The sequence below is a fragment of the Ptiloglossa arizonensis genome, chromosome 2 (genome assembly GCF_051014685.1).
Source record: "Ptiloglossa arizonensis isolate GNS036 chromosome 2, iyPtiAriz1_principal, whole genome shotgun sequence".
Classification (NCBI taxonomy): domain Eukaryota; kingdom Metazoa; phylum Arthropoda; class Insecta; order Hymenoptera; family Colletidae; genus Ptiloglossa; species Ptiloglossa arizonensis.
Window position 1 is genome coordinate 12,705,076 of NC_135049.1, and position 21,056 is coordinate 12,726,131.

Sequence of the window (21,056 nt, forward strand, 5' to 3'; positions counted from 1 at the left end):
ATGGATCAACGTTGAAACGCGTTGATCGACAACCGGACCAATGTTTTCGAACTTCTCCGCTAAACGATGCATCGTATGTTCTGTTTCTCGATCACGTGCACAAAATTTCGTTTCTAGTCACGTGCACGAAATTTCGTTTAAACGTGGAACAATTTCGATAACGAATCTTGAAAATGTCACACGACCGACAATTCGATGAGAAAAAATAACGGTTAAGAATTCTGTCACTCTTATTGGAAAATTCTACATCGGCGACGCCGTTCACCGATGATCTACGCGATAGCAAATGCGTTAACTATGTACCATGCCTCGCGTCGATCGTAGCTAATGTCTTCGCGACAGTGCATATTGATGACCATGGTACGGCGCAACGATTAATTTCGTTGCTAACTGTGCCGAAGTGTAATGTTTAGTTACCGAATGAACACCTTCAATGGCACGTGCAACGTGTATATTTCAACTTGCGCGACAACGTTTTAATTAGTAACGAGAACCAAAGGTAAGAGTAAAGGGAAAAGACGCGATAAATGATCCACCGATTTCACAATGATCAGCGCGGCTTCTTGCGATGGAAAAGTCATTAAACGCGAGCAACTTCGGCTTCTTTCATTTCATGGTGCTTTCAAATTAACCTTTCGCGTTGGTGTTCATTTATAGCTCTGTTCGCGCAGGCCGTTCCGACGCTCTGTAAATCTTCTTTTCGAGCTCGATCGTTTTATTGCTACTATTGTTTCGAGTATTTCTTTGTACGTTGCTCCAAATCGATGGACGTTTCTTTTTTAAATAAATACATAGGTAAATACGCTTGGACCGGTTGACCCGATTATTTTCCACAAGTATTTCTCCAATCGAGAATCCTGATGCATATATGTATACATATATTGGAAGAAAAGGAAGAAATTATGCAATTTTATTCGATGCAGTTCGGACGAACTTTTATTATATAGAATCACGTAGGAAAAATATCACACGTTCTGTTCAAATAGCTACGATAAATTCCATTAACAGGAAATTTTTACCATAATCGAGATCCCGATCGAACGAATAAAACGAAACGCAATTATCGTCGGCGTTTCCGTACGCGGCGACATTTGAATCTCGATTAAATGAAAAACGTTGAAACAATACTCGTAACACTTGCACGAAAATGTATCATCGATATCGAGGCTGCCAGTTTCGAGTCACAATCGCGAACGATGGCGAACAAAATTGTTAACAACGGTTATTGTGGATCGAGAATTACCGAGAATGCCATCGATAAGTGGCCGATAACTTTTCTGGGTTAAGTAAACATTCGATTAGCCGTTACTGGTCACGTTGAGCAATGTCAGCATCAGGTATGTCGGCAATGCACGTTAAGTCATTGACGTAATGTTCCTTTTTTGGGTCCGCTCCACACGACTGATTTCACGAAATTCCTAAGAACGATTACACAAATTCCACCGTCCACTTTGCGAGCTTATCGTCGCATACTCCCACGCTTCTGTTATCGACAATTCTTAAATGCTCGTTACCTCGAATGAATACTTTCCTTAACACGCAAGCGAACCAAAAATAGTATTCGCCGGAGCACGAGATTTATCACGCGTATATTAACAACGCGAATTAAACTTTATCCTCTCGATTTATTATAAAAGGACCATCTTATCGTGTCGCGGCCATTTTTAACGAAATATCGTTGTTTCGTAGTTAAACGCGTTTCGTTCGACGATTTCGTTCAATTTTTCTTTCGTACGAATTTCAACCGTAAATATTTCAAGCTACGAATTTCAGAAGCTCGTAAATAATTACGTATCGTGACATTTTCCATCGAAACAGGGTTTCACTTCGCTCATCAAAATACGAACGGGAAGGAAAAGTAATTGTGCGTTATGAAATTAAACGGATCAACAAAAATATATCGGTATTAAGTGTCGCGTTACGATAATTTTACTAATTCGATTAGTGTTTATTCCGGTACGTATCAAAGTAGAGGTATTCGTTGTATTATTTCTCATCGTCGAAATACAGTTTAAAGGAGTGACAAGTATTCAACGAGACGAGGAGGGTTTACAAAACAGGTACTCTCAATGACGTCTTCTTTTACCGAGGATGTAATTAAATTTTACGAGAATGTAAATTAACAATTACAAACTTGTTTCCCACGACGCGAAAGAGATCGAAAATTCAAAGAGTCCCAAAATCGCTGGGTAGTCGACAAGTGAAATATAATACTTTGTATACAAGTACGAGATCGGTCATAGTCCTACATTAAATATAGAAATCAAGTGTATTGAGAATGTTATCGTAATCGAGCGATGTCATAGGAATAGGTTCGTCGATTTCAAAGGAATAAACGCCTTAGAAATTCATGTTGCGCACTCCTCGATACGTTAATCGCGACAAGATACGAGAACAATTATCGTATAATATCGAGACGCGTGCTCTACGAACGTAAATTGTAAAATGTTCGTATTTTCAACGATCGTTCGATCGAGTTCTTTCTCTCGTTGAAAGGATTCGTTAAGTATACATAATCGGTGCGATCAATTGGTCAAATCGATCGCCGGACGAAGTTCGGTTCGTTGGCTCGGGTTGCCAGCAGAGTTCCCTAAAAGTGCACCGGCTCTTGTGCGGATTCGTTGGCTACCAGTTTCGTATGACTAACGCCGCTGACTCATCGTTAACGTTACATATGAGAAGGATCGCGACTTTTTCAAACAACCATTTTATCAAAGTGCGTTTCGCAGCATCGCACAGTCACGCATCGTTAGGCGCGACCGTGGCGCGAACCATTAGTTCCCCATCGTTGTCGATTTAAGGCTATTCGGCTTTGGAAACGTCGCTTTTAGACGATTCTCCATTGTATCGTTGTTAGATAGCTGTACACAGTTTACACAATAGTTTATAAGAGAATACTACTCGTTTGTAAATGGAAAGAGGTACCATTGTAGTCCGAAAGGATTACACACTACTATTATTGAATTACTCGATCTGTTAGAAACTGATAATTTTTGATCGAAAAAAACCAACCGAGAGCAATATCATCGGAGGAGAATATCCCCTTAACTTGCAGGTTTTTCGAGGAGGAACGGTTTTCTTACCCCAGTTACGTCGCGCGAAAGATTCGTGACGACACGTAGGACGAAGGCAAATAATGGTAACCGTGCTGTTCGGTCAAACGTAACGGTAAAAAAATGGAAAGGCCGAGAGAAGAGCAGTTGTCTTCCTGTCGTCACAGCACACACCGTCCAGATAGTGCGAGGGTTCGGAGAAACGACAGAGAGAGTTAAGTGACGGTGGGTGGGCGAGATGGTTATTTAAATGCCTATAGAATCCATTAGAGATTACAGGTCGTACAACAAATGTCCGCGTGGATGAGCTCGAACGAACGGCGACACCTTTCAAAGTAAAAGTTTCTTCTTACCTCGAGCAACGTGAACGGCTTCCACTTTGATCCGTGAACAATTTTATTGTGACTTTCCTTGACAACGGAATTCGAAATATTATACGGAGGAACGACTCGGAGGATCATTTTCGAATCAAACCGAACCAAACGAAGAAATTGTCAACCGCGTCGAGAAACGACGAAAAAGACGTTGATCGTGAACGCTTCATGCGAGTTTAAACATACCGGTAACAAAAGAAAAGATACACGCGCGTCGAGAGATATTCGCAACGATCATTTTCTATCGTGCATACGAAAGAAAGTTTTCGAGGTAGCCAAATTTAACAAACACCTACGAGAACGGTTAATTACCATTTTTATTCCTCGATCTTTCATCTGCGATTAAACGATTCCTACGAAACAGAGAATTGCCTTTTCGGGCGCAATCGTGTGTCACGTGCTATTGAAAATAGTTCTAAGAAAAAAAGTAACCGAGCTCCGATCTTTTTTTTACGATGCATATAGTGGAAGAATTACCATGGATCGGTCGTCTGTTATTAAATTATTGTAAATTATTGTAAATGATAAAAATTGTACTCGTCTAGATTCACAAGATTTCGATATTTAATTGTACCGTTACGTTTGCAACGAGGCATTGCGCGTTAAATCGTCTTTATTCATTTTCCAATAGACGGAAGCGCTCATAATCGAGAAACAACCCCGGTAATTGGATTAAGGTTACAAACTACGTAATTGGTCGGGCTCTATTTATTTTTGACCCAATCTTCTCGAATCGATTCGGTTGGGAACACGACTAACTTCGCTGAGGTAAGAAAAAGTAGTGTACCACCGAATACTTTGAAAACATCCTACGTGACTTTTCGAACAAACAGCGAGGTCGGTGAACGACACGATTCGCATTTGCCTTTGAATATACATACATATGTATATACATATTACTCTTTTTCGTTTCATCGTGAATAAATCGAAGAACCGCTTGCAATTATTCCCTTATAAATTTTCGTATAATTTCGAATCTTTCTATGTGAATACAAAGATCGTCGAATCGAAACGAACGAAAGGGAAAAGTAGTCTCGAAAATATAAGTAACTGTCAGAATTGGTACGAGTTATCCTCTCCTTTCGAATTTCGAATAATCTAATTCGCATCGATACGAATAAACCTACCTTTCGGTGCATCTTGCGAATTATTTTTACTGAAAACCATTCGATTCGAATAACAATCATCGATGCGTAAATTTCGCGGAGTTGCTCGTGTACAGATAACAACGTTCTCGATTTAAACAAAATTAGAACCACGCTCTTTCGAATTTATTAGAATTATCAAGCTTTTGAAAGGTTTATTCCTTTCTTACGTTATTTGTAGATCGTATTGTTTTCAAGGTTTATCTGTAACGTTCGATCAAAGTTAAGTATTTTTCAATCGTTATTTTAAACGAGTTAATTAACTTTCTCCCATAATATCGGATAGAAATTGATCGTTCACAGTTACAGCGGATCTAACGATTGAAGTTAATTAATTAAATTTTTTATCGTTCTAAATTTTGAAGTGTTGGATTCTGTGTCATCATTTATATTTTTGAATCAATCGTTTATTTGGTCATAGATCCAGTCACGTAAATGTCTACTATAATCATCTAGAATCTACTATATACATATACAAGTCTGATACAAGAAAGATTAATTTTTATTTACCAAAAGAACGTAATCGTGTCTTCGAACTTACATTTTTTATCACAAATATTTGTTTTCGTGAGAAGAATAAAATGACATGTACCGTTAACTCTTTAAAAAGTAATACAGAAACGTAATAAATAATATATAATAATAAATAAGTAATACAACGAGCTAGAAAATACTTTTCAACGATGCAGTATGCAGTGTGTTCGCATTAAATTTGATCAGCATTTTTTTTTTGTAAACGGTATTTAAAAAAAATATAACATAGAAAAATTTTGATGTCTTCTTTGCACAATACAATGCCGAATACGAATTTTATTACATTCTTTTATACCGTATAAATATGTACGTTGAAACGAATTCTTTCATGTGCCATAAAGTGACCTTCAAGGTCATACAAGATCAAAAATGAAAGAAATATTTTGAGCATTTTATAGCACGAGGTTTGTAAAAATTCTGTATTAATATAATTACTCGATGAACAAAATATTTACAATATTTCTTTTGTTTCTGACTTTGTACGACCTTGAATATCATTATAACATATAGCTGAATTAGTCTCAACACACGTATCTGTGTGACATAAAAGAATATACAACGTTCCATTTAAAAAATTAAAGCTCACCTTTGTTTCTCGAAAAATATCACACGCATAAGAAATTGCCTATAAAAATAGATATTGTCTATAAAATATATTAACTTCTCCCTCTTTCATTCTGTTCAAATAATTTGCGAAAAGTAAAATTTAACGCAAAAATTCTGCAGTTGTAAACTTCGCTCCGACAATGAGTCGAACTTGGTCACTTTGTCGTTTCACTCTACAAATACACACCGATCGACGCATACATTCCGAAATGTATGCGTTTCGTGAGGATTTGTATGCAATACGGCAATAACGAACCGGCCGTAATAAAATGGTAGCCAAAAGCTTGACGAAATTGAGAATTGAACGATACGTGAGAGAGTTCCACGCGCTGTATTTTCGGGAAATTATCGACTTGTTTGAAATTTCCCTACGTCGGTCCATACACAAATGGAGGCCACCGAAGGGTTATCGTGCGACGAAATGAATTCCTAAAACTCAATTAAGCGTGGCCTTCTTAACTGACGCTCGCTTAACGAACGAGGCGAGTCGTGTAATGAATGGTCCCGCAGGATGCGCCTTGTTTAGTAGTTTCGTCGAGGACTCTCGTTCGAACCTGATATCCGCCTTAAGAGCCTTCGGGTGATCCAACCCTTTTAAGTAGATCTAAGTAAAACGCCAGGAATGCAGGGAACAGCTCAATGGTACTCGATCGACGCGGGGTAAAAGATCCGTTTCACGGTGATTCATCGTCGACTATTTGTGGTGACACCGTTGCATGAAAATCTATACGGCGAAGCTTAAAAGAAGCAACGCGAGAATCACGTGGACCGTAAAAAATTTACTTTTAACCCCTCGACGATCGAAGCTGCGGAACGAGAACTGTCCTACCCAGCCACGGCGTAAATAGCTCACCTCAAAAATAATGCAACGTGCGATTGATCTCGAAGCAGTTGTTCGTACACGGTTCCACATTCATGGACTTTTCACAGCAGTATCTCGAGTCTTTCTTTTTACCTTTCTTTTTGTACGAATTACAAAATACGGATTTGATTCTTTGATTTTTTCCACTTCGGTGCAATTTGTTTTGAATAAAATATCGTTTTATGGAACAAGGTATTACATTGGCGCGTATTATTGTTGTTCCTTGCTCGGTATTTGCATTACAAAACTCGAGGAATGTTTCTCTCGTCGACGTAATTCCAAATTGCAATTGGCTCGTGGACATGTGTATTATTTTTGCTTTTAATATTTCTATATAATAGAGATAAATAACAAAATTGTTCGATACTATGGTATTCGATGTACGGTAATCTTCTGAATAATTTTAGAAGATTGGTTGGAAAATATTTCAATTTTCGATGCGGCAGGTGTTAAAAACAATCTCGGTGAAAGTCTCGGCGTTTTATTCGGTTACGAAACGTTTTATATCTAGCGCGAACACGATATCGGTCAATAACATAGGAACACTTAACGACAATACCGTTTTCAAATATACAATTTGCTTCCATGTACACTGAAACGAATTTTATTCCATAATACCTAAATCCTACTATATTGAAATGCTTCGAAGGACTTTTCGAAACTAGAAGAATCATGGTAAGACACTTACTGGACTATCGACCCCTATCGTTGTTACAATCTTGGACTTTGATTACAAGATATACAAAACGACAAACGCTCATATATCGACAACTGGCACATACAAGTAGAACGGGACACACTGAATACAAAAATGTAAAAACCTTTAAGAATGTTGGATCGACGAATAATGATATAATTATCAAAAAGAAAAAGAATGTTTTATTCTATAAATTAATAACCGTTTTTAACAATATTTCAAAGCCTTCCTTCGCAGCTATTTACAAAAAATTGACGATACATGTGTTTCTATTACTCTTTGATGCGCTCTTTGATCTCACATTAAGAAAAGAGCCTCGAGTTAAACATTAAAATAAAAGTGATCTTGAGCAATTCTTTTATAACGTAAATCCTCAAACGTTGTCGATAGGAAGATCCATGGAGAATAATATTTCTTCCTACGCAAAAAGCCGATAAATTGTACCGAGAAAATTAATATCTCGGAATGTTAAAACACACACACACATATGGAAAGTGACGAGAAGTTTTATCGAGGTTTTACGTTATAAAAAAGTTGTCAAAACCACTTTCATTTTAACGTCTTACTCGAATTTACCCTGTAAAGCGTTAAGAAAAGCGAAACATCGTAATTGTTAATTACGTTTGAATCCGAATACCATAAGGTAGATATTCCGATAACTGTTACTGTCCCGATAACTGCCATTTAAATTAATTTAATCGGTAATGGAATTATATACGATGAAATCGTAAATAAAACAAATTTAACGCTAAATTTGGACTATATTCTTACCTAACAATGCATAGATATTGCACATTCCTTTGTACATGATACTTAAAAATAAATTTTAGGAGATAAATGTGCCGTTCGAGCATAAAGAAACTCAACCGATATAAGTAGAAAATATGAAAATTGTCATAATGCGACAGAGGCGATAATTTTGCTACTCGTCTTATATCCGTTGCAAAAACTGAATTGCTTGAAACGAATAATAATCTGTTCCTTTAACCGTGCTTGCAAGCCCAATTGTATCTGTAACAGTATTTCTGATTAGAAATTTAAGCTCTTTTCGTTTACACTATGTACTTATATCGTCACTATAAACAGCAATATACATTTTGCGCATTAATAACTTCGTACAGAATTCGCAGCGTGAATTAACAAAAAAAGACAAAAATTGGATCGCTGATATGCAAGAATCGATGAATTTCCACTCGGTGAGAATTTATCAAGCGACAACAGTAGGGACATTGAACTTCGTTGCACATCTTCGACCCATTAGCGATCGATTCACCATATTCGAGTCTAAAAAAATGTTCGCAAATAAAAGTGTCCTTAAATAACGTTACGTCACAATTTGGATGAATTGTTAGGTCGAACAACTCGTAAAATAATCGCGAAACGAAGTTACTGGCGAGAAGCTTGCCAGTAATTGGAACACCTAGACTGTGTACACCTTGATCGGTGTTCTACTCGATCCAAGGGAGTTGTTGTTTCTCCACTGTCGGAGATATTCGATGGTAATTTTTTTCATTGGAAGAGGGCAAGAAAATGGGGGGAAAAAAAAAGTTGGTGTTGCGGGAGGGTGACGAGGAGGAGCGTGTCGGAATAAATGCGACGCCGGCGGAACGTCGCGCGTCTTCGTAGCAAAAACCGCGTCGCGATCTCTTCTCGCGTGTCTACTTTTCTTATTCGAGCTCTTGCTCCTCGTCTTTTGCTCTTCTTAGCAGCCGGCGCAGGTTGTCTCTTCTCGGCGGTGGAACACTTGACGCACGACGACGGTCCTCTATGTAACGTTCCAGGACGCGTTCAATCGTTGCGAGGTCTCCTTAGTCGTTTCTCGTAAGCGGGCGACGTCGGCGGCGACTACTATCTGCCACTTCACGTTGCCACCAGGCTGCAGTCACGAGTGTACTCGTCGCGCGCGGAAAAAAATGGTCGGCTCAATCAACGAGATAATTTGCATGCCGCGTGTACACGCAACGGAGAAAAAGCTTAGTGACTCGGTTCGTCGCAACCTGGCATCTCGCGTTACCGACGTATCGTGGATCCGTGAAATACACCGCGCGGTGACGAACTCGGTGACGAACTCGGTGACGAACTCGGTGACGAACTCGGTGACGAAGTGGGTGATGTTCCTGGCAGTTTCGCCGAACGAAAACGTGTCGACTGGATGACTCGGTGGACGTATACGTGGAAAGGATTCCGTCGTTTCGGGAAATGGAGCACACGGTCCCACTGGCCGAACAGCAGTCACCGAACATGGACGGTGCTTGATTCTCTCGTGGAAAAAATAACGATGACTCCTTCGTGAATGCAGCACGCATCTCGGATTCGTCCAAGTTGAGTGTTTACTCGGTTATCTTTTCAAACAGCGATTATCAAACGTGGCTTAGCAGCGTGGATCCAAATTTAGATATTATCTGTACGAGATGGAATGCCCGTTGCTTTTAAACATCATCGTCCCCTCTAATCGGAGATCAGCTTCCATGAAAATGAAATATATTTCTCGTGCGTACAATTAGCCTACCACCGGAAGGTCGAGATACCCGAAATTATATCTTTTCGGATTCTCCGGTACACGAACGTTAACCGATAAAATGCACGATCAATCGTGAAACGGAATGCTTTATAGGAAGGAGAGGGGGGGGAGGGATAGATTCGAACTTCGATGATATTAAGACCCCATTAAGCCGAGAGATTAGAGTTTTACGACTACCGCGACAAGATGTCGCGATAACGCGTCTTTCTGTTGACGTGAAACCACGTTTAAGGTTTTTGAAAAATCACGACGGGAATCGTGAACTCTCGATGAGAATGCGAAATTTTTCGGTAACAGATCTTTCAGATGAATCGATAAAATCGAGATACGGGAATTAAATTTCCTTCGAAACGCGACAAATGTACCGGTTACAAGGTCAACGGTACGTTTTCGCGTAGATACAATTTTTCCGTTGTAAGATGCGAACGTGTTCGAAATGAAAAGAATCGTGTTAAAAAAAACGAATTTCGGTTGTCCCGAAAGTTGTTTCGTAACGACACACCGTCGTCAAGTTTTCCACCCGCATCGACCTATTACGTACCGGGGACATCCATCGAATCGCAAATTGAGTCCGTAACATGATTTGTCGTGGGCTTTTGGTGGTCGAATTTATAGAAGGTTGATCGGGCGCGTTGCTCGTTAATCTTGAACGCAGCGCTGTCAATGCGATGCATCGGCCAGGCGATTGGACACGACAATTTGCCACTGTCGTCTGAGATTCATCGACGCAGGTGATTTGTAGCGATTGGTTGAGCTTGTTTAGGAGTTTGCCATTGTCGACGCGATGCCAGGTGACTTTTTCGTAGGTCGAATGCTCGCCCGAGTCGGCTCGTGCCCCCGCCACTAGGAAGGTAGTAAATTTCGTGGTCTCGCCGATGGAAACGTCAATGTTTTTCATTCCTGTTCCATAACGGTGCGTTGCGACTCTCCGAGCGATTTACCAACCAGGGAAATATGTTTTCTCGATAGATGCGAGATAAATGTCTAACGAATAAAGAAAGCGACCGATTATCGGTCACCGTGATAAACGAAATATTCCCTAAACGAAACGAAATATTTCCTCGATCGTCGAGATTAAACGTTTTCAACATTTTTATTGAATACCTTGCACGTGTCGATTATGCGATACAATATTGATAAATTTATGCGCGCGCGCGCACTGTAACGGTGTACAGATACAGAAACGATACCCGATAAAATCATCCCGGTCGATTCTTGTCCTTATACGTTTTCCATAGACCGACTCGGTGTATTCGTGGGGGGCGAAATAAAAACGATTAGACGTATGCAAAAGTTTCCATCGTTTGCGCATAGCTGTCATTGCGCGTTACTTCTGACCGATATCGCGAGATATTTTTCTCTCTTAACCTATGTACGTATACAATAAACGACAGATATTGAAGTATCTCCGATTAAATACGCAAGCTTTTACAGTGAAGAAATGGAGATCGATACGCCCTCTCTTTCTCCTCGAGATCCAAGACCGGCCAAAAACCGGTACCGTTTCTTTTAACTTCTTTCTTTTAACGTTCAATTATAATCGTCGGAACTGAAAGACTCTCGAATTATTTACCTCGCGTAACAACGGAAAGTTCATCGATGACTTCGTACTAAGAACTTTTTGAATCGCGGTACTCGCCTTTTTTACCCAAAAGAAGTGGACACTGTTGAAACGTCATTGATAAAGAAAATTGGTCCAAACGGGCTGGAAACTTTTACATACCCGTGACAAACCGATTCCAGAAGGTAGCTATAGTTGCAGTTCGAACGGTCGATTCCTACGCGATCGCGTTCGGTGTATTTAGTCCCACCAAGGTGTGATCGGAAAAATAAGTTAAATCCCGTGTGTAAGGGATGGGGGAAGGCAGCGTGAAAGAGATGGAAGAAGTAACCAGCTACCTATCTATCAGCTACCTATAGCTTGTATCAGGTATAAAGAACGTATAGGGAGTAGGAGAACAGTAACGAGTGTACCTACCGCATTGGTACACCGAGTACAAAGTACAAAGGTGTACCTATCCAAGTACAAGTAATAGAATAGAAACAGCCGTTACTCGGGCCCGGTCCTCGCTCATAGATTTTGGCTTACGTTTCTGGTTACGGTGGTCCCGTAAGGTATCGTTCGTAACCGGAACGAAGGGAGCACGGTATCTCGGTAAACGAGCGCGAAACGATTTTACTCGTCGGATCGGAGGAAGGTATCGTTGTCCACGAGATCCACGCAGGGCATCTAGCCGACAGGCGGTGTCCAGCTGAGAGCCATCGGCGTCGGGTCGGTAGCCGCGTTTTTCATCGGAGTGTCGGGGCCTATTCAAGTGTTGGCAGTTTTTCACGCGGCAGGCGACAAATATCCCCACTAAAATCCCCTTTAGATGAGTCCCTACGTAGCCGGAGATGTCACGCCGGATTGTATCCTCTGCAGCATTCACCATGTCGATCTCACGCCGGTGACAACAAACCCGCGCTTGCGACTCGTGTTCCTTTTTACGGATCCTGATCCGCGAACCGGTCAACAATTTTCGCGACGACCGGCTAAACGGACAAGTGATCGTTACCGCGACCCTAAATTTACCTCGCGATTTCGGGATCCGCGGTTACGCACTTCGCTGTCGGGTCATCGTTGAATCCTCGAGGCAGAACAATTACCCGGTCGACGGCCCGATTGTTGCACCATAAGAACGCAAAGATTCGAAACGTTTCATCCACCGTATGTGTTCAATTCGTCCGTTACGTCAGCATTACGAAGCGACTGACATCGATACGGCTAATCCGGCCTAATCCGAGCAAATTCTTACGGGATTTCGATACACGTGCGCAATCGTAGAAGAATTCGTTCGAGTACCGTCGAATACGGACCAACTTTCCGAATCGATCGGGCAGTAAGTTTTTTCCATGTCCATCGGTCGAATTTAATTTGTATATACACGCACTTGCACGACGGGAATCAATTCCAGACAGAGTTGTCGAGTGATCGATGTCATTGTCATCGGTGTGATTTAGATTTTCGCTAAATACATTTATGGAGTTCGGAAGTGTTTGTATTGTGTATCGTTTCGGAACGCCATCGATCCAACGTGTCCACTCTACCGTCTGACGTTTATTAGCTGTAAATTGTGTCGTTTTAACGAAAAAAGAATCAGTCGATCCCCGAGCTCTCGAATACACGAATAGAAGAAAACACTTGAAACTTTAAGCCGGATTAGCGTCACGATTCGTTTGACTTACGATGCACGGATTGAGATGAAGCTTCAAAGTGGTGACACGCAGATATGTTTACGGCGATTCGGTGAGTTATGGCAGAATTAACGACACGTTCGCGTAGCACGTAAAAGATCCTCGAATTTCGAACGAATAATTATTCTAATTGGATCGTTGGTATTCGCGCGGTTGGTAATTTATTTTCTCGTATAACACCGTAATTAGTTACACACCGTGGTACGTAAATATCATAATTTTCACTATTACAGTATCAATAATGGCCTACGAGCGCAAATATCGTCGAACAAAGTCGGATAGCGAGTAGGTATTTATAAATTGAACAGTTTTATCGAGAAAAATTACAATTTGCAATATTTTATAGGAAACACGCAATACGGAACGAATATTTCATTTACTTATTTTCCGTAGCCATAGGACGAATGTTACTCAAAGAACAGTTTGATAAAATGCATTTTAATTATAATTACCGCGAATAGTTTCGAGGACTTTGGCTCTCGATTCTGATACCATTACTTACGCTCACGTGCACACGTGTTATTGAATTCGCAACAAACTTCGTATCGTTTACTCTCGTAACTTCGATACTCGTATCTCGTTATAAAATATGAAAAACTTTTCACAAGATAGTGCCTTTTGTACGCGTTCGAGTCAATTTGGCATATCGTTCGTGAAACGGTGTAATCTAATGGGATAAAATTTCACGTCGATCGACACGAGGAATCCCCCACTATCGCGATCACGCGAATGCAAAGAAACATCTTCGTTGACATCGAGCGAGCATACGCTTCGAAATGCCTTATCGTAATTTTCCCCGATAAAAACACTACGGATTCGTTCCACGTGGTTCGAATTCCGCGATACACGTCATAGAAATCCTCGGAATGGCAAAGTTGCCCCGGTAGACTCACCTTCGCGTTCGGCCTCGAGGAGGACTCTTCTCGTCGATACTAGAAATACTGGAAATACTGGATTTTTCACGGAGAGCGTGCCGTTGTGTATTACGACCGGTGCCACATAGTCTGCGCCGTTAGAAATTTTCCTCGTTGCCCTGCCCGATCCCCTTCAGGCGAGGCTACACCGCACCGAAGCTTCGACATTTTCTTCGTTGTACAACGACCATTGGGAAATTTCAATTTTAACGTATCCCACGCCTTTCGATGACACGAATACCTTCATATCGAAGTACGGTCGAGCAATTTCTCACCGGCCAATTTGATACACGATCGTTAACGAAACGTCTGGCAAGCGTCGTCAGCGAAACGTTACCGCCGTTCATTTTGCAAGTATGCAAACCGACGCCGCGGCGAATAGAAAATCCGGCGTTACGTGTATCCACGGAATCAAGAAATTAATCGTTGCGTAAAATGGAAACTACGAGCGTCGCTACGAATATTTCGATCGAACGATCCGGACACGAGTAAAGCCGACACGTGGGATTTTTCGGGAAGAAAATCTCTTTTACGAAAGAGATCTCGCTAACATTTTTCTCATCGATATTACCGTTCGCAACGATTCGTGTATCGTAGATTCGACGTTAAATGTTTGCAATCTGCCTCTTAAAAACACTCGGTATCGGTTCCAATCGTACCGCTTTGTAAACATTTTCACCGATCTAATTTTCAGAGGAATTTAGTATCCACGTGCGACGTCACAAATGGCATTACGCGGTTGGCGCAGTTTCATCGTGTTCCAGAAACACTTGCGACGCGACGCGACGGGACGCGACGGGACGCGACGCGACGCAACGCGTCGTAGTGATTTTACGTAACGTGAATTAATTTTCGAGAAATGTTTGTGCGCGCAAAGTCGAGAATTCTGTTCTCGGTCAAGTACTCGTTCGAAGTTTCCGCGGTGGTCGTACCACTGCAATTAAACCACGAGACACGAGTCGACTGTATTTTCTCCGCCGTATTGTACATTACGGCTTGATGTACAGCGTACCGAATGCCAAACGATAAATATACGGAATCACACCTCGCCGTGAATTTAATATTACGATCGAAGCGTGTGTTCCCTTCGAAGGGAATTCGAAAAAGGGAAACAATACAAGACCGTTAACGAATCGATACGCGATTTCTTAATTGATCACAACGCGTCTATTACTCGAGATGCTTGGATTAAATATCTTTTATCAATTTTGCTACTTTACGAGCTCTTGGGAAGCAGGAAAGTTCGATAAATCTTTTACGAAAAATTAGAAAATGTTCACGTAGTACGAATCCAACACTTAAATTCCATATAATTCGATAAGTAAATCCAACGTTATGGGTTTTTCCGTTGCCAGTGGTGTTCCATGTCGCAAAGTTGTAACTCTGATTAACGTACAGAGTCAGTTACGATCCGAGAACATTGGAATAGTAGTAATTGTATATTAGAAAATGAAATTACACTGTATCTGAAAGTAACACGCTCCGGAAAATTCGATGAGGGAGTTTACTATCGTTTATTATCGTTTACTATCGTTTACTATCGTTTACTATCGTTTACTATCGTTTACTATCGTTTACTATCGTTTACTATCGTTTACTATCGTTTACTATCGTTTACTATCGTTTACTATCGTTTACTATCGTTTACTATCGTTTACTATCGTTTACTATCGTTTACTATCGTTTACTATCGTTTACTATCGTTTACTATCGTTTACTATCGTTTACTATCGTTTACTATCGTTTACTATCGTTTACTATCGTTTACTATCGTTTACTATCGTTTACTATCGTTTACTATCGTTTACTATCGTTTACTATCGTTTACCATCGTTTCCTACGAAGATTCACTTGACGCGAGCAAAATAATGTAAACGTTTCAAGAGCGTTCACGTGCCAACGGAACTCCTTGCAAACGCATCGAAATGTGTTCGAACGAGGTAGGCGGGACGATGCGAAAGAAAGGAACGTTTGGTTCACCAGGTTGGTCCACCAACGAACCAATAACTCTGCCGAATTAAACCGAACGAGTAACGAACGTTTCACGACGTCATTGGTACCGTCGCATCGGTGCTGCTGTTCACCTGTGTTCTGTAACACGAGATATATTCACATTACGCAAGTCGTTGCAGCGGCTTACCGCACGCAGCTCGTACGCAACTGGGTTATTATTTACAACCCGCTGCGTTCCCTGTTCCCATTACTCTTAATTTCTACGTTTTCCGATTTCCTCTTTTCGTTGTCGTAAATACGCGACATCGATAGCGGGAAATAACAACCGCGATTCGATGGTTGAATTCCGGACGCGAATCAACGAACGACTCGCGATAAATGCGAACGTTTTCGGAACCCCGATCGCCAAGAAAGTGTACAGACCGTAGAAAGTGAAATATTCTTCGCTAGACCGATAACATTGCCTTTGATATAAAATTACATACAAGAGGAAAGTAACACCACCTTCGAGCGATCGTATGTTTTCAAATTCTTTTTCGAATTAACGTTTCGTTCGCGCACAACGCATTCACTGCCACGAAAGTTTTCCAAATTTGAGGAGGTTCTCGAAATTTTTGCAAATTGTACCGTGAGAAGTAAAAATACTCGTAAATGCATTAGTGTAATTTTTATTTCACAGTATCGGGAAAAATGGTAACGTTGTTTAGAAGTTTACGTGTGTCGAGCTTCGTTTCTTGTGAACGCTTTAAAGAGAAATTGCAAGTTCCGAATGCTAGTCACATAGAATTCAACGTGTTGAATGTGGATTCAATACGCGGGGAGTAATTCAAAATAATTTCAGAATTCATGCGAATCGCACTTGTCCAAGTTTGGACGCAGATCTTTGTTATTTACACGAACGATTATTCGAATTATTTTATTTTTCAATTCACGAACCTTGTTATATTATCGGAAAGTATATGCATTCGCAATTGTATCAAAATTCGGTTCGCAAATTCGATAAATTTTATTTTAGTTACAGACACGATTCTTGTCAATTTTCGTAGATGAATACGTACATTGCTTATTAAAAATTGATCGGTAAACGATATATAATACCTATAACGCCATTAATGAACCTTAACATTTTTGTATTTAATTATTATCGCTCCGAAGATATTATTATTAGTTAATTACGATAACAATAATTTTAATAATCGATCAAAATTCTAGATCGATGTACTTTTTAATCTCTATAATTAGTAGACGTTTATTATCTATTAAACGAATTATTTCTAATAAATATACTTCAATTTATTCAAGTCGGCTCCGTATATTTCTCATTATATTCTCTTTAATATTAAAGATTGGTTGTATCCCTTCGAATTATCGATTCATTTCTATATTTACGTGAATATTTTTCATAAAAATGCTTCCGATACATTTATTGCAATCGAGCTCAATTTATTCTGATCCTACTTATCGATTATTTTATTTTCAATACTATTACCCTCTTTATTATCGTCGAATAAATATTCGATTGAAACAATTACAATCCGCGTCTCGATCGATTAATCGCCATTGGCACGTGTCGGTAGTAATTTATATTAATTGCACGAATCTTGAATAAACGGAAGCGTGTTCGTTCACCGATACAAAAGTCGTTCGAGTTCGATGCGAAGTCTAGAAGAACGTAAACTTTAACGTTAATGTATGTTGCAACCACGTGTCCAATATTCTTACGGCAACGCGCGCGATAATTTTCGTACGAGCATAAATTCAAAGATGAAGATTCACCGTGCAATATTTTAACGTTCCGTTGCTCACAGAAATATTATTAACGCATCGGGATGAAGATAGAATCGTGAACTAGCTACACGTTGCAATTTGTCGGCCGTAATTTGTTTCCACCGCTAATTATCTCGTATATGTTTTCCTTATCTGTCAGTAGCGATCCACCGCATCCCGTGCTTTCAATCTGTACCGCTGCTAATAGTAACGTCCGCTGTACGGCGACCGTACTCCGTAATCGTGCGAAATTTATTTGAATATCATTAATCACGCGGAGATCGCGAACGATTAGGGCGCACGGTATAAATTGAAATCTTGCAGGTGCAATGGCAAATACCAGCCGAGACACATTTCCTCGTGCATATAACCTTGCGTGCGACGCGCGCAGTTCGAGCGGCTTTTATCTCATTTAGATCCGAGTTTACGAAATGTGCGCTTAACACGCGTATTCTTCATTGTTGCAGGTTACCACAGCTTGCCGTTTTAGCGAAGATTTTGTGCCTCCTGATGGTAAGTGACACCACACGTAAACATATTTAGTTGCGAATTCGAAAGGACAATCGTTGAAATTATCATAGCTCTCGTTCGTTTCACGGATACTTTACAACTGGGCAAAATTAGTTTCTCGACGCGTAAGGAATTATTTCGTGGCGATGCGAGCATTGCATTTTTTTTTTCAAATAGACATGGTGTTTTTGCGATTTATTAGACGGGTAAACTGTCGTTTAAAATATTCGATTCAATAACGGAACAGTCTACGGAGAATCACGAATAAAACAATTTTAATAGTAAATTTGGACTTTGTTTTTGCGTAACAATGCATAGACATTGCATATTTGTTTACACGTGATACTTGAAAATAAATGGTGGGAGATAAATGTACAGTTGAGAATAAAAAGAACGCACCTAATGTGAGTAGAAAGTGTATGGGAATTATCGTATTGTCGCATAGCTAGTAATTTTACTATTCGTCTTGTATGTGTTGCAAAAACACATACACTGGATTGTTAATAAGTAGGAATCATTTCCATTCGAGTGGAGACATTGAACTTGTACATTTTCGATTAATTAGCAATCGATTCATCGTATTCAATGTCTAAGGACAAAATTCGCAAATAAAAGAGACGTTCAGCAATGTTGTGTCTCAATCAGGAAGGATTTTAGATTAAATTATTTCTAAAATAATTAAACGAAATTACGCGAGAAGCTCAAAGCGACAGTGATCGGAACATCTAACCTTCACATATACGTACATTCCTAAAGAAAAAGATCCAATAAATAGCATTGAATTACCGTAAAAAAAAAACCCTTTATTTTAATTTCTGTTCCGTGGAATTGAGTACAGTTACATTCCTAATTCAATTGCACAAGATTCGAAAGGGGAAATGTTAACGCAATGGGATTTGTATGCCAAAGTTGATAGCACGTGTTTTCCAATTCGAATTCAATTCCGTTTTATCGATTCCACCGCATGAGATTCCCATGGGGGATTTATTTATTTGCATTCTCCTCGATCGAAGAGGCAGAAATTACATCGTTGTAAAATGATATTTTCACGTTTATCTTAGACGGTCGTTTCCTCTCCTAGGTTACGTATCGGACGATTTTTCGATACAACGTCTATCGCCATGACCAAGAACGTTCACGGGATATAAATTTCCACGTTGGGAAACGGATTCCAAATATACCCCTCGGTTATCGGGTGTATCGAGGAGAGATACGATCGTTCTACTTCCCCACAATTGCATTCAAAAAATAATTCCAGCCGCCCGGAGTGTTTTCGCGTCGTATCCATAGTTTAAGGGAAATACCGGTGACCCAGTTACGTTGCCTTTAACGAGCCGTGTAAAATTTGAACGAGGGCTTTGGCCGCGTTCGTGCGGAATCCGTAAACTTACATACTTAACTCACTCGATGGATACGTAAATACGTACGTAAGCGGATACGTGCCAGATCTTTGTGTACGAACGGTGACTAGGTCAGATCAAAGATACCCGTTGCACGAAGAGGTCGAGCTTCGGTTGGATCGCGTGCTGAAAGTCAATCTAAGACTAAATCGACAATTACGTCGCGCGCACCTTACCTGCCATAGATTAATGACCGGTACTTCCACTCCTACGCGTTCACAGGACCAACAGTTTGTACAGCCGACAATGCTCCTCGGTGGTTTCGAGCTCTTTGATATCTTGTTGTGTATATTCAACTCTCCGCCCTTGTACGATACACGATGAATTACACACTTTGATGTCCATATATTTTTCAAACGGCGCCGCGTAAATGTTCGTTTACGTAGGTCCCCTACGCTTTGCGCGATACTGAACTAGCTACATCCTTGCTCGACACAATTATTAATTAACACATTGCCAACCGCACGCTTTTCGTCGGCTGCGCGAAATGACTTGAACATCTAGAGCTACTAGGAATACCACGATTTTTAAACAATACTCTCATCGTGACTCGAAATATTACGAAGTCCTTTAAAATTCTACGTTACATTTAGCTTCTGGTGGTTACAGATATATCGAGCGATATCTATTCGATCGTGATTACCCCAATCTGGTAAATAAGAAAAGAAAATCTTCAGAACTCGATCCAGGATTCGTAAGAGATTAAAGTTTGCACACTGGTAGCACTGGGTTGTTCGGAAAGTCGTTTCGTTTTCCAAAATGGAGAATATGTAATTTAATAAAATGTTTGTACACTCTGAAAAAAATCGTGTTTCATTTTCACCAAAAAAAGGGAAATAACTTTCCGAACAACCCAATGTATCTTTTGAAAATCGACTCTTACGTAGTAACTGTTAACGTTATCTTCGATTTTAGATTGTATACAAGTAATATGAACACTCTTGTTACGTATATTTGTGAATCCAGTTTGTTATATGTATGTTAATAGATAGGGGTATATATTTAGAGTCACTGGCCCGTAATCCACTGATTTAGACCCATGGCGTGGACCCTCTTTAGAAACAATGTTCTTTATCGAACAATATACTACGAGAACCGTTAATAAACATAAGTATGGCTGGTAACGATGTGATCAATTTGAATTAATATCGCATCGAGATCGATTGGTGCTACATTTATTTTTTATATTTTTGGTCTAGTTCAAGTTTAACCAAGTTTACAAAATTCTTTTCTCTTTCAATCATCGATGTAATCGATCTATAGTAATTAGAAACTTTATGTACACGTTTATGGGAGTTTAGAAGTTATGTTTCTTCTTATGCGGATTTCGAATCTTTTTCAACACGGTTATGCTTCATTCCCCTTATGTTATTCTTCGTCCCCTTTCTTAACGCAGTTAAAATTAATACAGAATTAATCGAGAATTCAAACTTTGAATAAATATGATTTTGAAACGTAACGATTACTTTTAATTTCAAGCTTAGAA

The 21,056-nt window shown here is 40.0% G+C and overlaps 1 protein-coding gene across 3 annotated transcripts in view; it reads left to right on the top strand.

Annotated features, from left to right (window-relative positions):
* The window catches only part of LOC143155090 (fibroblast growth factor 18), a 188,296-nt gene that overhangs the window by 148,976 nt on the left and 18,264 nt on the right, over positions 1 to 21,056 (top strand). For all 3 annotated transcript variants that reach the window (XM_076327401.1, XM_076327399.1, XM_076327402.1), the window contains exon 2: positions 18,128 to 18,173. In XM_076327401.1, coding sequence (XP_076183516.1) covers positions 18,128 to 18,173 — 46 coding nt within the window. The remainder of the gene's footprint in view (positions 1 to 18,127; positions 18,174 to 21,056) is intronic.